The 27314-nt window shown below is 38.8% G+C and overlaps 1 protein-coding gene across 3 annotated transcripts in view; it reads left to right on the top strand.

The window, feature by feature from the left end:
• The window catches only part of ITSN1 (intersectin 1), a 242278-nt gene that overhangs the window by 63045 nt on the left and 151919 nt on the right, over window positions 1–27314 (top strand). For all 3 annotated transcript variants that reach the window (XM_028845344.2, XM_028845352.2, XM_028845350.2), the window contains exons 2-5: window positions 10686–10745; window positions 13073–13165; window positions 14482–14545; window positions 26591–26748. In XM_028845344.2, the coding sequence (XP_028701177.1) occupies window positions 10718–10745; window positions 13073–13165; window positions 14482–14545; window positions 26591–26748 (343 nt within the window). In that variant the 5' untranslated portion in view covers window positions 10686–10717. The remainder of the gene's footprint in view (window positions 1–10685; window positions 10746–13072; window positions 13166–14481; window positions 14546–26590; window positions 26749–27314) is intronic.

Genomic DNA, 27314 nt, shown 5'->3' with positions numbered 1-27314 from the left:
TGTACAGTTTGGTTAGTTTTGACATAAGCATATACCTGTGAAATCATCCTTCCCAAGAGAGCAAACATTTCTGTTCCCCCGAAAGTTTCTTATGCCTCTCTGTTTTGTGTCCTTTCTTCTCCTCCCATTTTCAGGAAACCACTGATGGGGTTTTTGTCACTATAATTAGTTTACATTTTCTAGAATTTTTCTGAAAGTGGAATCATAGATATATACTTCTTTTTTAACCTGACTTCTTTCACTTAGCATAATAATTTTGAGATTCATACATGTTGTTGCATGTGTAACAGTTGGTTCCTTTTTATTGCCAGGTAGCATTTCATTGTATGGATAGATCACCATTTGTTTATTCATTGATCAGTTGATTGACATTTGGGTTTCAGTTTTTGGCTCTTAGAAATAAAGCTTGATAGAACATTTGTGTAAAAATCTGTGTGTAGACATAAATTTTCATTTCTCTTAGCCAGATACCTAGAGTAGAGTGGCTAGGTGGAGTGGTAGCTGTGTAATGTTTTAAGAAAACTATATTTTAAAAAGTTTGTACAATTTTACATTCCTCCCAGCAATGTGTAGAGCTGTTCCACGTCCTCACCAACACTAGATGTGGTCATTCTTTCTCACATTAGTCATTCTAGTGGAAATATAAGTGGCATGTCAGTGTGATTTGAGTTTGTGTTTCCCTGATGGTTAATAATGTTGAACATCTTTTCATGGGTTTATTGCCCATTTCTAGAAGTTATTTTACATCTCAACCATTTCCTCACCGAGCTGTCTTATTCTTAAATTTTAAGAGTTCTTCATGTGGATACAAGTCCTTTTTCTAATGTACGTGTTGCAAGTGTTTTCTTTGTCTCTGTGGTTTATTTTTTTGTTTTCATAATGGTTATCTTTTGAAGAAGTGTTTTGTTGTTGTTTTTTTTTACTTTGAAGCCCAGTTTACTAATTTTTTCTTTTATAAATCATGCTTCTTTGTGTTTTGAGAAATTGTCTAGCCTAAGGTCAGGGAGATATTCTCCCATCTTTTAAGATTTTTATATGAAGCATATATGGTTTTGCATTTAGGCCTGGGACGTGTTTTGAATTTATTTTTGTGTATTATGTAAAGTGTCAGTGTTGGTCTTTCTCTCCACCTGGATATCCAGTTAATCTACTTTGTTTGTTGAAAGACTTTTTTCCTCCAGTGATTTGTCTTTACAACTTTGCCAAAAATCAGTTAACCAAACGGGTAGGTCTTTCTGAACTCTTCTTTTCTGTTTTATTGATCTGTCTCTTTACACCAATCACAGAAGGCCTGGACAACTGTTGTTTTATAGTAAATCTTGAAATCAGGGTAAATCTTTCAACTTTGTTCTTTTAAAAAGCTGCTCTGCTTATTCTAGGTCTTTGCTATCAGCTTGCCAATTTCTGCCACAAAGCCTGCTGCAATTTTGATTGGGATTGCATTGAATATACAAACCCTTTGGAGATAATGGCATTTTCACAATATTTAATCTTCCAACCCATGAACTTAGTATCTTAGTACCATTTACTTAGGTCTTCTTTAAGTTTTCTTTGCAATATTTTGTAGTTCTAAGTGCAGAGGCCTTGTATGTGTTTTTTTGTTTGTTTGAGACGGAGTTTCACTCTTGTTGCCCAGGCTCGGCCTCCCGGGTTCAAGCGATTTTCATGCCTCAGCCTCCCAAGTAGCTGGAATTACAGGCATGTGCCACCATGCCTGGCTGATTTTGTATTTTTAGTGGTCAGGCTGGTCTCGAGCTCCTGTCCTCAGGTGACTCGCCCACCTTGGCTTCCTGAAGTGCTGGGATTACAGGTGTAAGCCACCGTGCCCAGCCTGTCTTTTGTTAAATTTACATTTAGAAATTTTACATTTTTTGATGCTACTGGAAAACAGTTGTTTTTCTTAATTCCACTCTACAATTTTTTGCTTGCTAGTATTTAAGAATTCAGTTCATTTTAATACATTAACCTTTTATCCTGCAGTTTTGTTAAATTCACTTATTGAATATAGTCATTGTTTTCTAGATTCTCTGGGATTTTCTTTATAAACAGTGATATCTATAAATAAGGAGAGCTTTATTTTTATTTTCCAATCTTTATGCCTATTTTTTGCTATTTCTTACCTTAATACTTTATTGAGTAGAATCTCCACATCCATGTTGCATAGAAGTGGGAAAAGCAGATATCCTTGCCTTCTTCCTGATCTCAGGCTGAGAAGTTCAGTCTTTAACCATTAACTGTGATGTTAGGTGTAGGTTTTTCATGGGTGCCCTGTATCTGTAGAAGTTTCCTACTAATTCTGATTTGCTGAGAGGTTTTTTTTTTAAAATCATGATTGAAGGTTGAGTTTTTGTCAGAAGCTTTTAAAAAGATACCTATTCACATGATCATCTGGGCTTTCTGCTTTACTCTGCTAATATGGTATATTACATTTTCCGAATGGTTTAACCTTGCATTTCTAAGATAAACTGTTTGGTTATATTTTAGTATCCTTTTTGTATGATATTGATGTTCAATTTTTAATTTTTGTGAATGATTTTTGTATCTATCTTCTTTAGGGATCTTGTTATATTATTTATTTTTTGTAATGTCTGTGAGGTTTTGGTGTTATAGTTGTATGACCTCAAAAAGTGAGGTGGGCAGTGATCTCCTTTTTGTTTGAAAAACTTTGCATGATTTTTGTATTATTTCCTCTTTGACAGAATTCACCAGTGAAACAGACTATGGCTTTCTTTTGGGGGAAGTTTTGTTGTTGTTGTTGAGATGGAGTCTTGCTCCGTCGCCAGGCTGGAGTACAGTGGTATGATCTCGGCTCACTGCAGCCTCCGCCTCTCGGGCTCGAGTGATTCTCCTGCCTCAGCCTCCCGAGTAGCTGGGACTACAGGCACGTGCTACCACACCCAGCTAATTTTTGTATTTTTAGTAGAGACGTTGGCTAGGATGGGCTCGATCTCCTGACCTTGTGATCCCAAAGTGCTGGGATTACAGACGTGAGCCACGGCTCCCGGCCGGGGAAGGTTATTCATGATAAAACCAGCTTCTTTAATAAATATAGGAGTATTCAGATTCTCGTATCAATTTTAGTAAGCTTTATTTTCCAAGAAATTTGTTTATTTTATCTACGCTGTCAAATTTGTTGGCATAAAGCTGTTTTTACTATGTATTATTTTTTAAATGTAGGATTGATGGGGATGCCCCTTATTTCTATGATTTTTTTTCTCTGTCTGTAGCTCGAGGTTCATAAATTTTTTCAAAGAACCAGATTTTGATTTTGTGATTTTCTCTATTGTCTGAATTTTTATTCATTCTGCCATATCATTGTAATTTCCTTTCTTCTACTTATTGTTGGTTTACATTTCTTTTTCCAAGTTTTTTTCTCTGTTATTGTTTAGAGTATTAACATTTAATGTAATTATCGGTTGTTGGAATTAGACCTGCCATCTTCCTATTATTGGTTTTGTTTGTCCTTTCTGGGTTTTTTTTTTTTTCTTTCTTTCTTCTGTTTCTTTTTTCTTGATGTCTTTGGATTTTTAACATTCCATTTTCATTTGCCTCTTGACTTTTTGGCCATATCTTTTTCTCTGTGTGTGTGTGTGTGTGTGTGTGTGTTGTGTAATTGCTCCAGGTGGTAAATATATTTACTTAACCTTTTATAATCAACTTAGAGTTAATATTTTATCACTTCATGTAGAATGTAGAAGGCTTACAGCCATATAAGTCCCTTTACTCTCCCCCCAGAGACATTTATGTTACAGTTATCATATGTGTTATATTTATGTTGAAACCCTACTGCAAGGGTTACAATATTTGTTTTCAACAGTCTACATATTTTAAAGAGCTTGATAGTTGTATGACCTTAAAAAGTGAGGTGGGCAGTGATCTCCTTTTTGTTTGAAAAACTTTGCATGATTTTTGTATTATTTCTTCTTTGAAAGAATTCACCAGTGAAACAGACTACGGCTTTCTTTTGGGGGAAGTTTTTGTTGTTGTTGAGACAGAGTCTTGCTCGGTCGCCAGGCTGGAGTGCAGTGGTGTGATCTCAGCTCACTGCAACCTCCGCCTCTCGGGTTCAAGTGATTCTCCTGCCTTATTTTAAAGAGCTTAATAATATAAAATAATTTTATATTTAGTCAGATGTTTGCAATTTCTTTTGCTTTGCCTTAATTCTTAAAGATCTCAGTTTCTCTCTAAAATTTACATTTGATTCTTTTTAAACTAGTTTTTCTTTCTCTGCTGATAACTTGTATATTTCCATTCATTCATTGTTTGTCTCGTGGAAAGTAGGTGTAATGGCTGTTCCACAGTCTTTGTGTGATAATTTCAACATTTTCATTGTCTTGGAGTTGGCATCTGTTGACTGCAATTTTTTTTTTTTTTTAGAATTTGTCAGATTTTCCTACTTCTTTGTAGGTCCAGTAGTTTTGGATTATATCCTGGACATTGTGAGTTTCATGTTGTATAGATGTTGTGTGCTGTTGTAATCCTCTGCAGAATGCTGTTTGTTTCAGTAGGTATCTAACTTGGTTAGATCTACCTTGGTTATATACCATACTATAAATTCTCTGTGTTGTCTGTGGACAGGGGTTCCTTTCTCAGGTTAGTTTTCAAGACAAGTGCTGTGCTACTTTGAGCCTGCCGTGCATATCCATATCTCAGGTGTGAGCCTGAGATGAGCAGGAATTCATTCACACAATGGCAGGTCCCCGTTTCTAGCTTTTTCCTCTCCGGTTTTCCCCACACTTTACAGCCCACAGGTGCCTTTTTCATTAATTCCTTTAACCACAAAGACTGTGTTTCTGCTGGAGTTTTAGTCTCTGCACCTGTGCTTCACTGCATAGCTTCCTGACTGGGGCCCGCCTGTGGGGCAGAGTTGTAGAGAAAAGACGGAAAAAACTTTTTACTCCATGAAAAGGAAACTTTTAGAAACTTTTTACTCACCTCCCAAATCTGCCTACTTTTGTTTACTTCTTATTGTCTTCAAGTATTATAGTTATATTTTGTATTCTGTCTGCTGTAGCAGAAGCAGAACTCTGGTTTGTGACATTTTATTTTATTTTTATTTTTGAGACTGAGTCTTGCTGTTGCTGCCCAGGCTGGAGTGCTGTGGCAGGATCTCGGTCACTGTAACCTCTGCCTCCTGGGTTCAAGCGATTCTTGTCTCATCCTCCCGAGTAGCTGGGATTACAAGCGACCACCACCACGCCCAACTAATTTTTCTATTTTTATTAGAGACAGGGTTTTATCATGTTGGCCAGGCTGGTCGCAAACTCCTGACCTTAAGTGATCCGCCTGCCTCAGCCTCCCAAAGTGCTGGGATTCCAGGTGGGAGCCACCGCCCCCGACCAGGTTTTATGACATTATTTAATGTCTTGGATATGTGATTATTCTTTTTCAACATGGTAGCTTTTTTTTTGTTTTTGAGACAGAGTCTTGCTCTGTCTCCCAGACTGGAGTGCAGTGGCATGATCTAGTCTCACTGCAAGCTTCGCCTCCCGGGTTCCCGCCATTCACCTGCCTCACCCTCCGTAGTAGCTGGGACTACAGGCGCCTGCCACTACACCCAGCTAATTTCTTTTGGTATTTTTAGTAGATACGGGGTTTCACCATGTTAGCCAGGATGGTCTCGCTCTGCTGACCTCGTGATCTGCCCGCCTCAGCCTCCCAAAGTGCTGGGATTACAGGCGTGAGCCACCATTCCCAGTCTCAACATGGTAGCCTTTTACAAATTACTATATTTTTTTCAGATTATAGTAATTCATACAGCAAGCGTATGTAACAGTAGGACAAAACACCTTAAGCCAAGATGTCATCTCCATGGTCTGTCCAGGTAGCATAGAACAGAAAAGGAGATGTGATTGAAAGATGTTGCTTCGTCTACATGTTACTACTATCGTCTGGGGTTCCTTAGGAGCCAGGGAGAACCGCGCTGTGATTGGCATTGGAAAGACCTGTGGTTAGAAGAAAATTATGTGGGAAAATTCCAGCCTCATCTTTAAACCATCATTTGGCTATTGTGTTAGTGAATAAGTCTGAAAGGTACATCTTCATTCATACATAAACATAATTTAGTTTTTATTAGGTGGATTCTTTGCTCACATCCAGCTGAGAACATGACACTAAAGAAATAGGGCTTTAATTAGGGAGGGAAAGAGAGAGAACGTAGAGTCCCTTTGGTTGTCACTTAAGAGATAGAGATGAAGGAGAAGTAGAGTTGGAGGTCAGAAGGGCCAGAAGGTAAATGTAGTCTAATATTGGTCATAGTGAGGTGAAGGCTTTTGGGGTAGAGATTCACCTAGGGTGAGAATTATTTCCTAAGTTCTAGAGTAGGATGATAAATAACAAATAGTCCTAGGTGCTTTGTCAGGAACTGATAATGACTAAAGTATATTTTAAATCATAAGAGTTATACTTACGTTTGCTGCTGTGATCCTCTCACAGTAGCTGTGAAATATTTAAAGTAAAGCGTAAAATTATTGTATCTATAAGTAAAAATGGTCTCTTTTTAATGCTTTCAGTATCATAGTTTAGTATGAAGCTAATGCTAACTTCATAAAATCATTTTTTCCTAAGATAATTTTCAAGATTTATGGGGAGATAGAAATGCATACATTTCCTCTGGATTTGCCATTTCTTGCATAGTATTATGTATAATATTTTCTTAAACAAAAAATTTAAAGAAAATATTAACAAATCAAACCTAGCTGTGTAGTGAAAGAATAACATGCATATATGAATTGTTCTATTGTACAAATTCTAGGATAATTCAGTATTCGCAAATATGTCACTATAATTCAGAATGTAAGTAAAGGAGAAATTCATTACCTCACTAGATGCTTAAAGAGCTTCTGAAAAAAAATTTAGCCATTTCTTAATAAAATTATAAAAAATAGGAATAGAAGGAAACTATATAAACATGGTAAATAATCTTTACTAAAATACAACAACAAACCAACCTATTAAAATATGAAATACCAAAACTATCACTGTGAAAATCACAGGCAATACAAAAATTATTGCTATCACAACTGTTGTGTATAGCTTAGTATTATTGCTTTGAGCTAGTAATGTAAGGCTAAATTCTTTATTTCCAGAAGATATACATCTAGGAAATCTAAGAGTTTCATTTGTGAGACTATTAGCACTAATAAGAAAGTGTGGTAAAGTAGCTGGATACAAAGAAGAGAAATCAATAACCTCTTCATTTTGCAACAAAGTAAAAAAACGGAAGTAAAACTGAGCAGAATGTATTCTCATATATATTAAATATCTGTTATACTATGCATTTAAAATCAGAGCTTAGCATTTTTGGGAAGCTCTACAAAAAGATATATGACATGTTGATTCTAAAAGGATTTTATGAGGACTAAGTGAGATAAAACACACTAAAATTTTTAAGAGAATTATCAAGGTTGCCATACAGTATATTGAATGAGAAATTGTGGAGGAAAAGAAGGGCAGCTGCAGTTTCTAAAGGGAATCTACAGTGAGAAGTAGTCTGATTCACAACTGGATTTACAGACCCCTGGTTAGATATGGTGTCCTAAAGTCTGCAGTTATCTCAAAGGAAGCTTTAAAATGTTAATTCATAGCCGTGCGGATGGCGTGGTGTCACCTGTAATCCTAACTACTTGGGAGGCAGAGGCAGGAGACTTACTTGAACCCAGGAGGTGGAGGTTGCAGTGAGCCAAGATTGCGCCACTGCACTCCAGCCTGGGGAAAGAGCAAGACTCTCAAAAAATAAATAAAATAATAAAACACCTAAATAAATAAAATATTAATTCATAAGGAGAAACATAACAGTAAAGGAGACAATGACCAAAGATTTTAACAATTTTTCAAAACAGAAAGTGAATGGAGGAGTAGTAACTGAGTTCACAGAGGAAGATACCACCTAAGTACGTGCAGAGGTCAGTTACGGAGATACAAATCGGCATGCCCCAGGGATATCTTGAGAGCGTTCCAGAGCGTTCCTTGTGCTTGGAGGCTCCACATATTCAAAAAGGCTGAAGTCAGTTTTACAGCTCACAGTGCACATGTACCCTAGAACTTAAAGTATAATAATAATAAAAAATAAATTAATTAAAAAAAAATCCATATCCAGATCTTTTAGACCTTTCTCTCGTATACCCCGGCAGATGGGTAACTACTTCAGTCCCCTGTGTGCTGGGGAAATGGGAGGAGCACTAGAACCAGAAGTGCTCCAGACTAGAGAGGTGAAGCACACGATTGAAAGTCAAGTGAGCCTGTACAAGTCTGCACACTGAAGTGTAGGACCCTACCTGCTCCTTCCTTCCTTCACTCCTCCTCAAGGCAGCACTTACATGAGTTGATCCCTTCGCACCCCACCCAGCACTTCGTTCTGTCTGGCAAAACTTAACAGCTTCAATGAAGAAACCTCCACATACTGAACATTTGGAGGTCTCCCAATGAAAAGGGGACTCAATATACCTGATCGTTTTACAGAGAAGCCCATCAGTCAACAAACCTGCCACCCACGCTGAGCTTGGGCATTTTTTTAGTGCCTCACTCTTAAATATGGAGGCACATCCGGGGGTCACTAGATATATGAGGAAAACCTTAAAAGTGAAAGAGATGGCCAAGACGGGCGGATCACAAGGTCAGGAGTTCGAGACCAGCCTGGCCAACATGGTGAAACCCCATCTCTACTAAAAATACAAAAAATAGTCAGGTATGGTGAGGCGTGCCTGTAATCCCAGCTACTCAGGAGGCTGAGGCAAGAGAATTCCTTGAACCTGGAAGGCAGAGGTTGCAGTGAGCTGAGATCGCCTGGGCAACAAAGCAAGACTCCGTCTCAAAAAAAAAAAAGTGAAAGAGACCCAGTCAACGAGCCAATGAACAATAAAGGAACCCAGAGGAATCCAGTGATCCAAGAAACAGAAGAAGAGAGAATGAGAAAGTGCTTTTGGAAATTTAAAAATGTGGTAGTTGGAAAAAACTTCTGTGGACAAATTGGAAGATGAAATTGAGATGTATTAGGGCAAGAGACTGTCATTTTTTTAAATCTAAATTTAAGATTTTAAATCTGTGAGTAGTACTCATTTATTTATTTATTTTTTTAATTTTTATTTTTGAGACAGGGTCTCACTCCAGTTGCTCAGGCTGGAGTACAGTGATCTCAGCTCACTGTAGCCTTGACCTCCCGAGCTCAGGTTATTCTGCCGCCTCAGCCTCCGAAGTAGCTGGGACTACAGGCTCATGCAACCATGCCTGGCTAATTTTTGTATTTTCACTAGAAACAGGGTTTTGCCATGTTGCCCAGGCTGATCTCGAACTCCTGGACTCAAGTGATCTGCCTGACTCAGCCTCTCAAAGTGCTGGGATTACAGGTGTGAGCCACTGCGCCCAGCCAATACTCATTTTTAACTGTGCATTTACCCTGTTAAACATAAGGAAAAATATTCACTAAATCTGGGTTTTTTTGAGACGGAGTCTTGCATTGTAGCCCAGGCTGGAGTGCAGTGGTGCGATCTCAGCTCACCACAAGCTCCACCTGCCGGATTCACGCCATTCTCCTGCCTCAGCCTCCTGAGTAGCTGGGACTACAGGTGCCCGCCACCATGCCCGGCTAATTTAAAACAATTTTTTTTTATTTTTAGTAGAGACCGGGTTTTACTGTGTTAGGATGGTCTTGATATCCTGACCTCGTGATCTGCCCGCCTCGGCCTCCCAAAGTGCTGGGATTACAGGTGTGAGCCGCTGCACCTGGCCCTAAATCTGGATTTCTGTTTTTAGTTAGAGAAGAGGACTGACTTTTTTTCACATAGGCTGTTCATGAGTAAATAATGCCTGATGGAGATTTTTGGACCATTAAATTTGTGTTTGGTATTCCGGGACAGATGTTAGTGTAATATGCATTGTTTACAGTCTTTCTCAAATTCTTTGTGTTTATCGTGGGAGAAAGGCTGTGGAGTTAGCTGTCCTGCTAACTCCACAGCCTTTGGTCACCAAACGAATGGTATTGCGCTAATCACGTACCGCCTCTGATTTTCATTTTCCTGATCCATAATATGGGGATGGTAATAATGGTAACCTATCTCACAGGGCTGTGATGATGAGTAGAAGAGATAAGACCTGTGAATTACGTAGTATAATGTGTAGCATGTTCTAAGTGCTCAATGAAAAGAAGCTTTGATTATAACCATCAAGTAGATGGACTGGTATTTATAGATGGTTAAGAAAAGGGTACAGTCAGCCCTCCGTATCCATCGGTTTCACAAAGTCTGTAGCTTCAGCCTACCACAGATTGAAAACATTTGGGGGAAAAAAATTGCGTCTGTACTAAACATGTACGGAATTCTAAGCATACAGTATAACAGTTGTTTACATAGCATTTACATTGTATTAGGTGTTGTAAGTAACCTAGAGATTAAAGTATGCGAGAGGACTTGCTTAGGTTATATGCAAATACTGTGCCATTTTATATCAGGGACTTGAGGATCCACGGATTTTTTTTAATCCATGGGAGGTCTTGGAACCTATCTTCCTGGGATAATAAGGGACAACTCTGTATTTAAAAAGTAACACGTGAATGAATGAATTCCTTAATTGTAGAGCTATGCTCTGGCTCTAGTGTTAGTCCTCTGACCATTAAAGACAGCATGTTGGTGTGTTTATGATTATACAGGAATTAAGTTTTCATAAACTTAAATGTTGCATTTCACTTACAGGCGTCGATTAGCAAGGTAAAAGTAACAGAACCATGGCTCAGTTTCCAACACCTTTTGGTGGTAAGTTTTCAGAAATTTCTCTTTTTAATGTACTTTGGGACCAGATTTTAAAAACTTGATATTATGGCAAATTTAAAATTAAAAAGTAGAGAAAATAATGTAATCAACCTTCATGTATTCCATCATATAGTTTCATTAATTATCAACTCATGCCCAATATTGTTTCATCTGGATTCTTTTGGAGCAACTCCCAGGCATCATATTTCATCTATAAATATTTTAGTATGTGTACCTAAAAGATAAGAAAACATTTAAAGACAACTTCAGTGGCATTATCACACCTATAAAAATTTACAATACCGGGCCAGGCGTGGTGGCTCATGCTTGTAATCCCAGCATTTTGGGAGGCCAAGGCCGGTGGATCACCTGAGGTCCGGAGTTCAAGACCAGCCTGGCCAACGTAGTGAAACCCTGTCTCTACGAAAAATACAAAAATTAGCCGGGCATGGTGGGGGGCGCCTGTAGTCCCAGCTACTCGGGAGGCTGAGGCAGGAGAATGACATGAACCTGGGAGGCGGAGGTTGCAGTGAGCCAAGGTCATACCACTGCACTCCAGCCTGGGTGACAGAGCAAGACTCCATCTCAAAATAAATAAATAAATAAATGTACAATACCATATTATCATACCTATAAAATGTTTGCTATATCTAGTCTGTACCTTATAGTCTTCGGACATTTCCCTGATAGTCTTTAGACATTTCTTGTTATGATTTGTTTGTTTAAATTGGGATCCAAATAAGATACAAACATTGCAATTAGGCCATGTCTTTCCCAAGTCTCTTAGTGAATTTTACCCCACTCCTCTGTTTTTTTATCAGCAAGTTATTTTTTGAAGTGATGGGGTCGTTTACACTTTTTCAAAGCCTGGATTTGAAGCATGACATTTTTGTTTGTTTTACTTTAATTAAACTAAACATAAGTTTGAAACGTATCAGTCTGCATAAAATGTGTTTTGTGGGTAATTTTTCCTAATGTTATTAGGAAATTGTTAATTGTTCTTGCTTACACCCAAGTTACTTTTTAACAAAAATACTTATTAAAAAGTAGTACTTATTAAAAAATACTTATTACAAATTTATATTAACGGAGTACTCTTGGAAGCTGTCTAATCTCATCATGAAGAGAGTAAAAGTCTTTGTGGGATTCTGGTGCAGAGATCTGTAAACTTTTCAGAATTACTATTCTATTTTTGTTCCCCTTAATTACTGTACAATTTTTGGTTTTTGTTTATAGTTACAGGGATGAATTCTGACAGGGCAGTGAAAATTTCTTCTAGAAGTTCAGACCTGTAAGGCCTGTGAGGGAAGGGGTCATCTCTGTCTTGCACACCACTTCATCCCCACAGTAAATGTTTTTCCAGTGACTGAATGGATTTTTACTTTATCGGTCAGTGTTATACCAGACCCGGTAGAGAGGAGAGATGCAATGTTTAGATGTTTTTGCTGATGTGCTGGGCACATTCACATTTTGTGTGAAACATACGTATTGTGTGTTCCCAGTTTTGTGGAAGGTGTCCAAGCTTTTGAAAGCTTTCCATGTATATAATCTAGAATTATTTTAGTCAATTTGAGGAGACCTAGGACTAAAGTCAGCAAGATCTCAGTCGTGAGTGGACATGTAGTCAGCCTAAGAGCTGAAACTGAAGGAAAACCTAAAACTCATTCTCTTTGGCTATTATTTCATATCAGGACATCCCTGCCCCTCTTGTGTTTTTTTTAACTGTGCTTCCTGCATACTGAGATACCCATTTTTAAAAACAGCTTTAGTGAAATATAATTTATATTCCATAAAATTTACTAGCTTTAGCTATATAATAATTTTTAGCAAATTTATAGTTGTGCAACCATCACCACAATCTAATATATTAATATTTTAATCACCCCCCAAAAGATTTTCATGGATATTTATCACACTCAACTTCTTCTTTCATAACTTTTGCCTGTGGCATTTAAGGCACATTTTGCACAGTGGGTAGCTTAAACATTTAGGTTTAAGTTAATTTAGTCTGTTGCTTGGGTTTATGTAAGTAAATTATTAATTTATTATAATCTTGCTAACTTATAAGACAAGTTGCTAAAAAAGGAATGTGTGCCTCTTCTTTCCTTTCCCTCCCTTTCTCTCTCTTTCTGTTTCTTACCTTTTGTGTCCTGTTTTACACTTAATTTTCTAACGTTATATGCATAACTTCCAAGGACAAGCAGATGTGACTTTATCAAGTCTTTATAATACATAGACAGAATCTTGAAGTGCTGTGGAAATAGTATGTGAGAGCATTTTGTTTTGCTTTTCTCGCTGAATAATTTGTTTGTCTTTTCTTTGGATTTTAGGCAGCCTGGATATCTGGGCCATAACTGTAGAGGAAAGAGCGAAGCATGATCAGCAGTTCCATAGTTTAAAGCCAATATCTGGATTCATTACTGGTAATCAGAGTCAGCATTTTTTCATTTTTACTTATCAGTAATGCAGATGTCTGTGGAAACTCTATTATGCAAAGCCGAGATGGGCAAATATGACCAAGGAGAGACATTTACCTATTTTGCCTTAACCTTGTGCCTCTCCTTTTATAATTTTTTTACACGTAATGGAATCATACCTTGTTTGCAATTTTTAGTGCATGTCAAACCACTGGTTTGTGCATATAATTTATGGGAATTTGTTAAGATCAAAGGACCAGTGGTTCACACCTGTAATCCCAGCACTTTGGGAGGCTGAGGCGGGCAGATCTCTTGAGGTCAGGAGTTCCAAACCAGCCTGGTCAACATAGTGAAACCCCATCTCTACTAAAAATAAAAAAATCAGCTGGGTGTGGTGGTGAGCGCCTGTAATCCCAGCCACTTGGGAGGCTGAAGCAGGAGAGTTGCTTGAACCCAAGAGGCAGAGGTTGCAGTGAGCTGAGATCACGCCACTGCACTCCAGCCTGGGTGACAGAGTGAGACTCAATCTCAAAAAATAAACAAACTAATTTTCCTGTTTGATTATTTTTCAGGAATTCACTTTAGAAAAAATGGAATCTTTATTTCCTGGGGAATTGTTCTGCTACCACGCCCTGCTATTTTTTTTTGAGACAGAGTTTCGCTCTTGTTGCCCAGGCTGGAGTACAATGGCGTGATCTCGGCTCACTGCAACCTCTGCCTCCCAGTTTCAAACAGTTCTCCTGCCTCAACCTCCCAAGTAGTTGGGATTACAGGCACCCACTACCACGCCTAGCTTATTTTTTGTATTTTTGGTAGAGATGGGGCTTCACCATGTTGGCCAAGCTGGTCTTGAACTCCTGATCTCAGGTGTGGTTCTTAATCATTGTTATTTATTCTCCGTAAATATATCAGAAGTACCCAGAATTTGGAGTATAGGTATTGGGAATGGCAAATAACTTTTTTTATAAAGTGAAAGTATGGGTCATCAGTTTCCTAAGGATTCCTATAAATGTGCTTTTGCACAGTGGGTAGCTATTCATCCTTAGTTAATAGCAGATTAATTAAAGTGGAAAATCTATGCTGGGAAATGGTAGGCCTTTATTGAGATGATTTTTTTTAATCCTAAAGTCAGTGCTGATGGATTGTTTTACTGTTGCCTTTGGGCTTATCCTTGGACTTTTATAATGCACTCAACTCAGTATTTATAGTATTACCAGCCTCTTTTTAAATTTCGTAATTTTGCTGTTAGAGGATTTCTGTTAGCTGTTGGAATTTTTTTTTTTTTTTTTTTTTTCCTGAAACTTTTTCCATTTAATTTACAGGTGATCAAGCTAGAAACTTTTTTTTTCAATCTGGGTTACCTCAACCTGTTTTAGCACAGATATGGTAAGTTGGAATTTTACATAAGCATAAGGCAAAATAAAATATCATTTAGTTCTATATGTTAATATGATTTCTTATGTTTTAAAAGGAGAACATGTATTTCTAGCCTGAAATATCTTGTTACTTCTTACCAGAGAATGATGTCTGAAAAGTGTCTTTCTCATATGGAACTAAAACAAAACAAAAAAAGTGGTGATATTTGAATGACAACACTGTCAAAAAGTTGAATTTCCATGGAGACATCTAAATTTTGGTGTTCCTTCACCAGTTAGTTTTGGCTTCATCCATATCACCCATATTTATTTGAATGTCCCACATTTCTTGCTTTATAATGGAACGATTTTTTTATCTTTCATTGACTGAAGAATAAAGGGTAAAGAAAATATTAGAGTTAGTGCATGGTGAATCCATAATAAATAGATAATATTGAATTCTTCGACTATCACAAATAGGCATTCAATCTTTTAAGCCACAGGAAATACAGAGAGTATAATAAAAAAAGGGTGGCAAATACAGGTTTGGATTCTAGGCTCATGGCTTTGGAGAGCAATGCTGAATTCTGTTGTCCTCTAAGATGTCTCATTTTTTCACCAAGGGTGCTGAATACTTCACTTCCCTGAGTTAATTAGTGATGTGAAGGCAGCTCACTGTGAAGAAAGAGCATGTGATTTGTAGTCTACACCTGAGTTTGAATCCCAGATGTACCGTGTTCAGTATGTCTGATTTGGAGATACAGTTACCCTCTTTTACCTCAGTTTTCTAATCTAGAAAATAGGAATGCTTATAGTTTATGAAAGTTGTTGAGAAGATTCCAGAAAAAGCAATGACTTATTGTGGCTCCTGTCACAGAATAGACCCTCAAAATAAAACCCAAAAAGCTATCATCTCCAGGGACTGGGTATTCTACATAACTAAATTTTCCAGCTGATTACTTCGTCCTCTTAAATGACCAAACTTTTACATTTATAATCTTATAGAAATTAATAAAGGTTGATAGAGCTTTGTGTTTCTTTTAAGCACAGTCTACAGAACACAGTCTAAGCTTTTCTTGGTGAAATGTCATCATTATGAAAATCAGTTACTCATCCTGAAATAGCAAAACTTACACGGTATATATATATATATATATATATGTGTGTGTGTGTGTGTGTGTGTGTGTGTGTGTGTGTGTGTGTATTTGGATATATTTGAATTGAGACGAAATGATACCAGATCCGTGTGCTTTTTTTGGGTGTCCGCTTTATTTTCTTTTTCCTGGTTGTCAGCATATTGGCCGCCAGACTGTCTCTAAACTAGTGTGCTTGCTCCTCTGAAGCCATTCTGATTCTAACTTCTGATCTATTAGAGCTGAAAAATCAGATAACCAAGCGGTTTTGGAATTACAGTTTAAGTAAAGTAAAAGGCTCAGATGAAGAAACAGCCTGCAAGAAAGAAGTCATGCGCAAGTGAGCACAGAAGGTGCTGTTCTGTCAGTTAAATGTGACAGTTTAAACACAAGACCTGTGGCACCTGTGTGAACGTAATAAGCTTCTTTTGCTTCGCACCTCATACATGATCATGTCTCACACCATCAGGACCTCTCACTGGAACCTTCTTCCCCAGACTTAACTTCCTCCACTGGATTATGCTTTTATGTTCTATTCCCAGTTTTTGAAAGTTGATTTATTCTTTCAACACTGAAAAATTATTCATCAGATATCTACTATGGGCCAGGGACTGTTAATAGGTGCTTGGAATATAGCAATGAACAAAATAGACAGAATCCATTCTTTTATTGAAACTACAGTCTAGTGGAGGAAGACAATAACAACACAAAAATTGTCACGTGGTAAGTGTGATGGAGTAAAACAAAATACACTCTAATGAATTTCATTTTTTTTTCTTCTGTTTTTTGTAGAGATGGGATCTTGCTATGTTGTCCATGTTGGTCTCGAACTCCTGGACTCAGGCCATCTTCCTGCCTTTGCCTCCCAAAGTGCTGGGATTATAGGTGTAGCCACCATGCCTGGCAGAGACAACTGTCTTAATTGAAAAAAGTGACATTTGGCTGGGTGTGGTGGCCCACATCTGTAATCCCAGTGCTTTGGGAGGCCAAGGTGGGAGCATTGCTTGAGCCCAGGAGTTTGAGACCAACCTGGGCAACATAACGAGCCCTTATCTTTAAAAAAATTAGGGAGGCCGAGACGGGCGGGTCACGAGGTCAGGAGATCGAGACCATCCTGGCTAACACGGTGAAACCCCGTCTCTACTAAAAAATACAAAAAACTAGCCGGGCGAGGTGGCGGGCGCCGGTAGTCCCAGCTACTCGGGAGGCTGAGGCAGGAGAATGGCGTAAACCCGGGAGGCGGAGCTTGCAGTGAGCTGAGATCCGGCCACTGCACTCCAGCCTGGGCGACAGAGCCAGACTCCGTCTCAAAAAAAAAAAAAAAAAAAAAAATTAAAAAAATTAAAAGAAAATTTTTTTTTTTTTTGAGACGGAGTTTTGCTCTTGTTGTCCAGGCTAAATTGCAATGGCACGATCTTGGCTCACTGCAATCTCCGCCTCCCAGCTTCAAGCGATTCTCCTGCCTCAGCCTCCTGAGTAGCTGGGATTACAGACCTGCACCACCACACGTGGCTAATTTTGGTATTTTTAGTAGAGATGGGATTTCACCATGTTGGTCATGCTGGTCTTGAACTCCTGACCTTGTGATCTGCCCGCCTCGACCTCCCAAAGTGCCGGAATTACAGGCGTGAGCCACCGTGCCCGGCCAAAAAAAAATTTTTTTTTTTAATTAGCTGGGCATTGTGCATGCCTGTAGTCTTAGCTGCTAGGGAGGCTGAAGCGGGAGGATTGCTTGAGCCCTGGAGTTCGAGGCTGCAGTCAGCTATGATTGTGCCTTCTAGCCTAGGTGACAGAGCAAGACCTTGTCTCTAAAAAATAGAAACAGTTGTCTTAACTTTCTGAAGTATTTTTACCTGAGTGGCCCAAAGTCAAGTTTTTATAGTGACCATTTTTATTAATTAAAGATGGTAATTTGGCAATCTTAGATTGAATCAATTAATCTTTAATTTTTTTCTTACGTTTTGCTAAATAAGTTTGTGATGGCATATTTTACCATCAAAAAATGTCTGAAACTCTCTTTTTCCCAAAAGAAGTACCTTTGAAAAGTCATTGGAAATTCCATGAACCACTGATATCCTGCCCAGATGATGGAATAATGCAGTGCAAAGTATGAGTTTAGCAAAATCTATCTTTCAGCTAAGCTGACTGATACTTACTCACATAGTAACCCTGGGCAGTACTTGATCTTTTAAAGCCTAGGGGGTTTTTTTATTTGTTTTTTTGTGTTCATATTTTGAGACGGAGTCTTGCTCTGTCGCCCAGGCTGTAGTGCAATGACATGAACTTAGCTCACTGCAACCTCTGCCTCCCAGGTTCAAGTGATTCTCCTGCCTCAGCCTCCCACGTAGGTGGGATTATAGGTGCCCACCACCATGCCCGCCTAATTTTTGTATTTTTAGTAGAGACAGGGTTTCACCATGTTAGCTAGCCTGGTCTCAACCCCCTGACCTGAAGTGATCTGCTTGCCTCGGCCTCCCAAAGTGCTGGAATTACAGGCGTGACCCACCACAGCCGGCCAAACCTAGGTTTTTAAAATTGCAACTAATAATAGCTGATCTAAAGAAGCAGCCCTCCCAAACCCCATACTATTCTTATGTTCTTCTGTGATTTTTCTGGTAGGGTCCCAGGGTAAGTCCTTACTCCTTTTAGTAGAGAGAGTAATGGGTTTGACTCTGAAGTTTTAGGCAGTCCTTGTGTCAGTCATCTGGGGAAGAAGATAATTTTTTGCTTTTTTGTTTGTTTTTGAGACAGGGTCTTACTCTGTCACCCAGGCTGGAGTGCAGTGGCATGATCATAGCTCACTGCAACCTCAACCTTCTGGGCTCAAACAGTCCTCCCACTTCCGCCTCCTAAGTAGCTGAGACTACAGGCATGCACCACCAGGCCTGGCTAATTTTTGTATTTTATGTGGAGATGGGGTTTTGCCATGTTGCCCAGGCTGGTCTTGAACTCCTAGACTAAAGCAGTCTGCCCGCCTTAGCCTCCCAAAGTGCTGGGATTATAGGCATTAGCCACCGCATTCAGCAAAGAAGAGAAGTTTGGATTGAGAATTGGAAACTGTCTGGTTTCTCTCTGAGCTTTACTTACTTTGTTCTGGAATTTGTTGCAAATATTTGAGTGATATGAACTGATGGACAGTGTATGTTAGAAACCTTTATTATGTTTTATTTCTGTGTAGAAAATATATTCCAGTTAACTAATTTGTGAACTTTTGAACTGTAATCTGTTAACGCTTTGGGGACTCCTTGTCTCTCCTAGCTGATTTCCAATTAAGAATATAAGAAAACCTTAATTCTCAGAGGATGGAGTCAAGTCAGTTGTGTGTAATGCCAAATTATAACTGTGGCCAAAGATGATACATCTTCCTAGAAATTGTCTTATTAATAAGGAGCTGGAAGGAGGTTGGCGGATATCCTTTTGGCAATTGAAGTGCTTAGAATTTTTCCAACCTTGCTGTGATGTGGAGGGGAGGAGAATAAAGCAGTGGGAATAGACAAGAGCCAGAAGGTACAGGAAGGAAAAAGAGACAGTGGTAAAGAGGCTGGATGAGGGCTCTGGAATCTGAGACGGAGGGCCAGCAGAAATGGAGAGAAAAGAGGGAGCAAGGGAGCACTACCTGGAAGTGGGCCCTGAGAGGAAAGAAGGGAACCACACACATGAAGGCAAGGATTAGATCAACTTTATGATCTGGTTCAGAATGGGTGGGTCAGAGCAAACAGCCATATATTAATAGTTTGTACTTAAGACACTCCTGAGTGTGTGTCAGAAGGGCCTTCAACCCCAACAAGATCAATTTGCTAAACTCAATACAAAAAAAAAGAAAAAAGAATAAGGCATCCTGGACTCTTGATCCCCTCTCCTCCATCCCTCGTCCCTGAGCCTTTGCCATTTCAGTAGTTCATGGCATTGAACTAAGATGACATCTTAGTTACCAGGCTGCCCAAACCAACACCTGGGCACCACACTTGATTTCTCTCTTTTCTTCGCCCTGCACACCCAATCCATCAACATTACTGCATTTACCAACTTTATCCCCAGTCTGGCCACTTCTTTCCTACTGCTACCATCCTAACCTGTCACCTCACCTGGGCCCACTGTTCAAGCATGTGGACTGGATTCTCTCTTTCACACTTGCCCCTTTAGATTCTAGTCTCCAAACGGCAACTGGAAAAACCTTTTTTTTTTTTTTTTTTTTTTTTTGAGACAAAGTCTCACTCTGTAGCCCAGGCTGGGCAGTGGTGTAATCTGGGCTCACTGCAACCTCCGTCTCCCGGGTCCAAGTGATTCTTCTGCATCAGCACCTTGAGTAACTGGGATTACCGGTGCACACTACCACGTCCGGCTAATTTTTGTATTTTTCGTAGAGATGGGGTTTCACTACGTTGGCCAGGCTGGGCTTGAGCTCCTGACCTCAGATGATCCACCTGCCTCAGCCTCCCACAGTGCTGGGATTATAGGCATGAGCCACCGCGTCCGCCAGGAATAATCTTTTGAGGAGTGCAGTGGTGTGATCTCGGCTTACTGCAACCTCTGCCTCCTAGGTTGAAGCAATTCTCCTGCCTCAGCCTCCCGAGTTGCTGGGACTACAGGTGCGCACCACCATGCCCAGCTAATTTTTGTATTTTCAGTAGTGGGGTTTCACCATGTTGGACAGGATGGTCTGGATCTCGTGACCTCGTGATCCGCCCACCTCAGTCTCCCAAAGTGCTGGGATTACGGACTTGAGCCATCCTGCCCAGCCTTCTTCCTGTTCTTTAAATGGGCCAGGCTTCTCCTTGCCTCGGGGTCATTGTACTTAGTGTTTCCTCTTCCTATAATTCAGTTGCTGTAGTTCCTCACATTACAGGTTCATTGCCTTTCAGGTTTCAGTTCATATGTCACCTCCCCAAAGTGGCATTCCGTGACCAACTAGTCTGAAGTGGTCCCCTCTGCCCACCTCTTCCCTTTACCTTGGTAGCACTTATCACCACGTAGAGTAATCTGGTTTGTTCTCATTAGTTCTACTTGCACTAAACTATAAGCTCTGTGGTGGCAGGAACTGTGTCTTTTTCATAAATGTAACCCCAATTTCCAGATAGATGCCCACCCTCCTCCCCCCAATAATTGGTTTTTGAATGAATGAGAATGAATGTTTGACAAAGCTGGTTTAGTTTGCGCTGCTGCTGGGTCTCACTTCCAGCCCAGGTGGCCGCAGGTGAGAGATGAGCAGCCTGAGGCCAGCCTTTGTGAATGAGCTAGGCTCTTAAAGGAATCTATAGATGCCAACACTGCGGGGAATGAAGTGGGGCAAGAGGAGCCTGGCCTCATCCCTTCATCCTGTAACACACACACACAGTAGTTTCAGAGTTGTTACATTCACCTCCACTGCAAACAACAAATTTAGGCCTGATGCTGTGGCTCATGCCTGTAATCCCAGCATTTGGGAGGCTGAGGCAGGAGGATCACTTGAGCCCAGGAGTTTGAGACCTGCCTGGGCAACATAGTGAGACCCCATCTCTACTTAAAAAAAAAAAATTATCCATGTGTGGTGGCGCATGCCTGTAGTCTCAGCTACTCAGAGGATGGGGTGGGAGGATCACTTGAGCCAAGGATTCAAGCCTGCATTGAGCTATGATCATGCCACTGTACTCCAGCCAGGACGACAGAGTGAGACCTTGTCTCAAACAAGCAAACGAAAACAACGAACCTAGTAAGTAGTGTAAACCAAAAAGTATCTGAGACAAGAGATCTCAATCAGTTTAGGAGTTTATTTTGCCAAAGTTAAGGACATGCCAACAGGAAATAAGCACAGAATCACAGAAACAGTCTGTACCTTTGTCCAACGATGATTTTGATGGCTTCAGTATTTAAAGGGAACAGGTAGGCTGGAGGGCAAAGAGGGAGGATATGGTAATCCATATGTTGCCAGAGAAAAGGAGCAGGCAGGGGAATAGTCAATTAGGTAATAGTAAATCAATAAAGTGCTCAGTATGTCGTCACTTTACATAAGATAAAATGGAACATAAAGTAGCCACCTGTAGAGATATTTGACCTTTTATTTGTAGCTCTCTGCTTAGGAACAAAAGGAATGACAGCTTCTTGCATGACTCAGCTTTCAGCTTGCTTTTCTATCTTTTGCATAGTGAATTGGAGTCCTGAGTGTTTCTTTTCCTTTCACAGTAGAGTTCAAGATTACTTTGTAGTTCCTTTTGTTTTTAAACAGAGGACATATAAAGTGCTATGTGAAGTTACTTGGACTAGGCTTTTTTTTCCACCTCGTAGGTGGATATGTTACTTATTTATAATATCATTAGGTTTATTTTCATTTTTATTTAATTTAGATATCACTCCTCATCTTTGTGGACTTCATTTATTATTTAAATACATAACAGATTTAAAAGGTTCTAAAAGCCAAAACTCAACCAAAAGGTGTGCTCAGACAATGTCACTCCCTCTTCTATCCCTGTACCCTGTTCCTACCCGTTGTATTAGTTTCCTGTTACCCTTCATTTGTTTATTTTTGTTGGAAAAAGGCAGGTACATAATGTATATAATGTGTATGTATTCATATTTAAATTACTTCCCTTCCTCCTTACATTAAGGTAACCTGCTATAAATGCTCTTTGTTCTTTTCTTTTCTTTTCTTTTTTTTTTTGAGATGGAGTCTCGCTCTGTCACCCAGGCTGGAGGTGCGATCTTAGGTCACTGCAACCTCTGTCTCCCAGGTTCAAGCAACTTTCCTGCCTCAGCCTCCCAAGTAGCTGGGACTACAGGCACCTGCATGCCCAGCCAATTTTTGTGTTTTTAGTAGAGACAGGGTTTCACCTTGTTGATCAGACTGGTCTCGAACTCCTGACCTCAGGGGATCCACCTGCCTCAGTCTCCCAAAGTGCTGGGATTACAGGCATGATCTACCGCGCCCAGCTGTAACTACCATATTTCCATAAATTTCTTAGAGTTTTCATTACCAGGGATTCCCCACAGTTATGTTTATTGAGAAAAGCATTTTTTGAGTATCACGACATTTTCAACCAAATGTTGAGATTATGGTGTGTGGTTTAAAGTCAAGTCCCTAAAACTTCATGATTAAATTTCTTCTCCTCACCCATGGAAACACTTCTGTAGGATGCCTTTAGAGTCTAATTAAGCCATTACCTAAAGTCTTCTCCCCTAACCTACTCATCGTCCCACATTGGATATTCCTGTTTCTCACCATAGATCACATTGGGCAGTGGTGTGGGGAATAGGAAGTGGGCACCTGCCTGACTGATTGGTTTTAGTATGCATGTTGATGTTGATTTTGATTAATGGAAACTCTTCCCTGCCAAACCATTTTAAACAATTGCCTATATTTTTTAAAACTACTTAGCAAAAGAAGGAAGTTCACCATTTCATTTACTTAATTTACTTTATAAAACCTGAAAGGTGGTACAAAAATAAAGCAACTAGAAACCAGTTTCAATTATGAACATAGATGCAAAAAAAATCAAAATCTTAGCAATTAGAATTTCACAATGTGTGAAAAGAATACACCATGACCAACTTTATGCCAGAGGTGCAAGATTGGTTTAGAGTCAGTCGAAAAATTCTATCAACATTAGTCATTATTTCAGCAGATAAAAGGAAGAAGAAAACTTGTGATTGAATCAGTAATTACAGATTACACACCTGATGAAAAATACAGTAACCATTTCTAATAAGTAGAAAGGAAACTACTTAAATATGTGAGACTACTATCCATGAAAAGAGTCAAACTCTAAAATATTTGAAAAGGTTTATTCCGAGCCAAATATGGTGACCAATGGCCTGTGACACAGCCCTCAGGAGATCCTGAGACCATTTGCCCGAGGTGGTTGGTATATAACGTGGTTTTATACATTTTAGGGAGACATAAGACATCAATCAATATATGTAAAATGTACATTATTTCAGTCTGGAACAATGGGACAACTGGAAGCAGAGGCTTCCAGGTCATAGGTGGATTCAAGATTTTTAAATTGGCATTTCATTGAAAGAGTTATTATCTAAAGAGCTGGAATCAACAGAAAGGAATGTGTGGGTTATCATAAGTGGTTTTGGAGAACAAAGTTTTGTCATGCAGGTGAAGCCTCTGGGTAGTAGACTTCAGAGAAAATAGATGGTAAGTATTTCTTATCAGACTTTAAGAGCTTCCTTTATCAGTCTTAAGGCCTGTGTTGATGCTAATGCTGGTCATCTGGGCCTGAAATCCAAAAGGGAGGAGGGTATAATGAGGCATGTCCGACTTCCTCTTCCTGTCATAGCTTGAACTAGTTTTTCAGGTTAACTTTGGAATGCCCTTGGCTGAGATGAGGGGTCCGTTCAGATGGTGGGGGGCTCAAAATTTTGTTTTTAGTTTACATTATTTTCCAGAAATCACTACCAACTGTCACTCTAAACAATGAACTCTATTAACTGTTAGCTCTAGTAAATCTACTGTTTCATTTAAACTCAGAACTGAGCAAGAACGCATTCAGTAATGTCTTAGAGGCAGTAAAACCAATAAAAAAGATTAGCCTAAATATTGGAAAAGAAAGATAATGCTCATTTTTTTCTAGTTATGTGATTGTATACTTAGTACACCCAAGAGATTTTAGTTTTAAAACATTAGTAAGACTTGTAGGAGTCTGGTAGGATAGCTGAATACAACCTAAATAATTTTTTAAAATAAAAAATGTTTCTATGCTTGAAATAAGCACCTAAAAAATGGAAATGGGGGGAATGTTTCATCTAAAATCTGGCAAAAATGATAAAATTCTTCAGAATACATTTAGCAAGAAAAGCATATTATATGAAAAAAGTGATACAATTTTATTAAAGGAAATAGTATATTTGAACAACTGGAAAGATTCTCTTTTCTTTGGTTGGGTAAACTATTGGTGCAAAAGCAATTGCGGTTTAATCAGTTCTCCAAAAATCCCCTTCTAAGGCAGTTTTTGGATCCCAGTAGGGTTGTTTGTATAATAGGTAAAATGATCTAAATGTTCATAGGAAAATAGACATCCATGAATAACCAAGGGAAAAAGAAAACCTTCCCAGACCTTCCCGGATCACAATATGCTAGAGAGCCAGTGTGATCAAATCATTGTAGTATCGACCTGGAAATTGTTCAGTCAGAACAGATAGTCCAGAAATAGTTCTCACTTCATATGAACATTTGATACATGATAAAAATGTATATTAGTTTAGTGAGAAGAAGAGGGATTAATTAATAAATATTAGTGGGAAAGCTAGGAATCCATGTAGAAGAATATGACTGGACCCTGGAATAACTACCCCACCCCCACACACAATTACTGGTTTAAGGATTGAAATGAAATAAAATAATACAATGTTAGAAAATCAAGGACTAAAAACCACCTAATCATGATAAAAAATATTTTATATATGAAAATTTAGAATTTCTATGCCATAAATATACATAAATCAGATAATGAATTTTTAAAAATCTTTCAGCGGTCAGCAGATAATTTGTGATACACTACGAGCTCTTATAAACTAACAACAAAAAGACATGCAGTATACAGAAAATTTGGCAAAGGATTTGAATAAGCAGTTCATAGAAGTGCAAATCCAAATGGCCACAAAATACAGAAAAGTGATGCTTAAATTCACAAGTAGTGAGAAGAGTTCAGATTCTGAATTCATTGCTGAGGGGCCCATGACTACAGGAGAATGGGGAACTCCTATCTGAGGCAAAAAGAAGGTTTCTGCAACCACAGAACTTCATTTCCTGTGTTATGATCTTTATTTTCTAAAATGTGCCGACTTTTACAATTTTGATCACTTTTAGAGATTTTTTTGATCTTTGTCTTATGCCATGCTTTTTATTGTGTTACATGTTTTCTTTCTTTGAGTTAATTCCAGCTATGCAGAATTATTTTCTGTGTAACTTAATTTTCTTTTGTGAACACTGTCTGGATATGGCTCAGTCTAAACGATTGCTTATCGTGGTATTTTAATTGAACTGTCTTATTTAGATCTTTCAAATACTTTTTTTTGTAACATTGGTTTAAAAAAATCTTCATGCTTTTAATATCTGGATTAAAATAAATAAAATCTGAATAAAACTTTTTTATGCAGAAGAGCTTAAGTCATGAATATGCACAGTTTTGATGATATTATGTAGTTTCCAGTTACCAGGACAAACTTTTGCTTACTTGATCTTAGCCAAAAGGCCGAGAAGCGATTCCTTTTACTTACTCTTCTTTGAGAAAGTACTTTACATTAAAGCTCATGGTAGGCTGCATTGGACCATATGTATTTGAGTACCATTTTCAGATAGCAAACACATTTTGTAAGCTGAGTTACAAAATTGTTGAGTGATAAGGGGCACAATTCTAAAGAAAAGTTAGTTTCAAGAGCTTTAGAGGTTTCATAGCATTATAGTTGAGTAACCCTAGCATAGCATAAGTAGGTAGCATAGCGTACTGTGTCATGTTCCCACATTGAAGTTTGTAGAGCTCTCTACAAAGAATGCAGTCTGAGTATCTCTAGCAATATTAACATTCTCTGTTTCTAAATCTTTTTCTTTTCTAATAGCTTTATTGTGAAATAATTCACATAATAAAATTTACTCATTTAAAGTGTCTAATTCATTGGTTTTAGTTTATTCACAGAGTTGTGCAACAGTCACTGTTAGCTAATTTTAGAATGTTTTCATCACTTCAGAAAGAAACCCCTTTTGATGTCTAAAGTACATATCCTCACACTGAGGCTGAAAATTATCTGCTAAAGTGGCAGAGTGACAGATATTTTATGTTTGTATAAAACGTGGCGAGTATTTACAGGCTATTCCCCATAGCTTGGTAAGCAGTTATGGTTTCTGTTGTTCTCTCTAGGGGTAAGAGTGCTAATTATTTTGTTTTCGTGTTGGTGAGAGTGGTGGTTTTGGAAAGGTTCTTTTATGGTCACAGTTGTTCTCAGGCCGTGCTGTTGGTTTGCAGGGCACTAGCTGACATGAATAATGATGGAAGAATGGATCAAGTGGAGTTTTCCATAGCTATGAAACTTATCAAACTGAAGCTACAAGGATATCAACTACCCTCTGCACTTCCCCCTGTCATGAAACAGCAACCAGCTATTTCTAGCGCACCAGCATTTGGTAAGTCTGAAAATGAATTGGTTTCTATGTTTTCTTGTATATTTTAAAAATAAATGTTTTCCTTTTTTTCCCTCTCAGTTTATAACATTATGAAATTCTAGGAGGTAATTCTGTCTGAAAAATGATGGCCCCCTGCAGGAAGGTAGTGCTGGGGAGAAGAAGGAGCATGTTCACGTTTTAACCCTAGGATGTCCAGTAATCAAAATGAAAGCAGAGATGCAGGCTGTCAGTCAGGGGAAAAGGAACAAACTTACAGTCTGCTGCTGTGACTTCTGGGTTTTTTTTGTTGTTGTTCTTCCATTGATCCTTCTTCCTTTTGGTTTTCAGTTTCCATAATGTCTGTTTCTCCTTGTGCATAAACAATTCCTTTGGATTATGGCATCTAGAAATACATATTTTGAATCACAGTATTGAGTCACTTGGCCACATTAAATTCTTTCTTAGAACAAAATGGGATAGAGAAAAATAAACATTGTTATCCTGATTAAAAACTTAATTCCAGCCAGGCGTGGTGGCTTACGCCTGTAATCCCAGCACTTTGGGAGGCTGAGGCAGGTGGATCACCT

Source organism: Macaca mulatta, chromosome 3, assembly GCF_049350105.2.
Source record: "Macaca mulatta isolate MMU2019108-1 chromosome 3, T2T-MMU8v2.0, whole genome shotgun sequence".
In the NCBI taxonomy this organism is placed as follows: domain Eukaryota; kingdom Metazoa; phylum Chordata; class Mammalia; order Primates; family Cercopithecidae; genus Macaca; species Macaca mulatta.
Note: the sequence above shows the minus strand (reverse complement) of the source record. Positions and strands in the feature narration are given on the sequence as shown.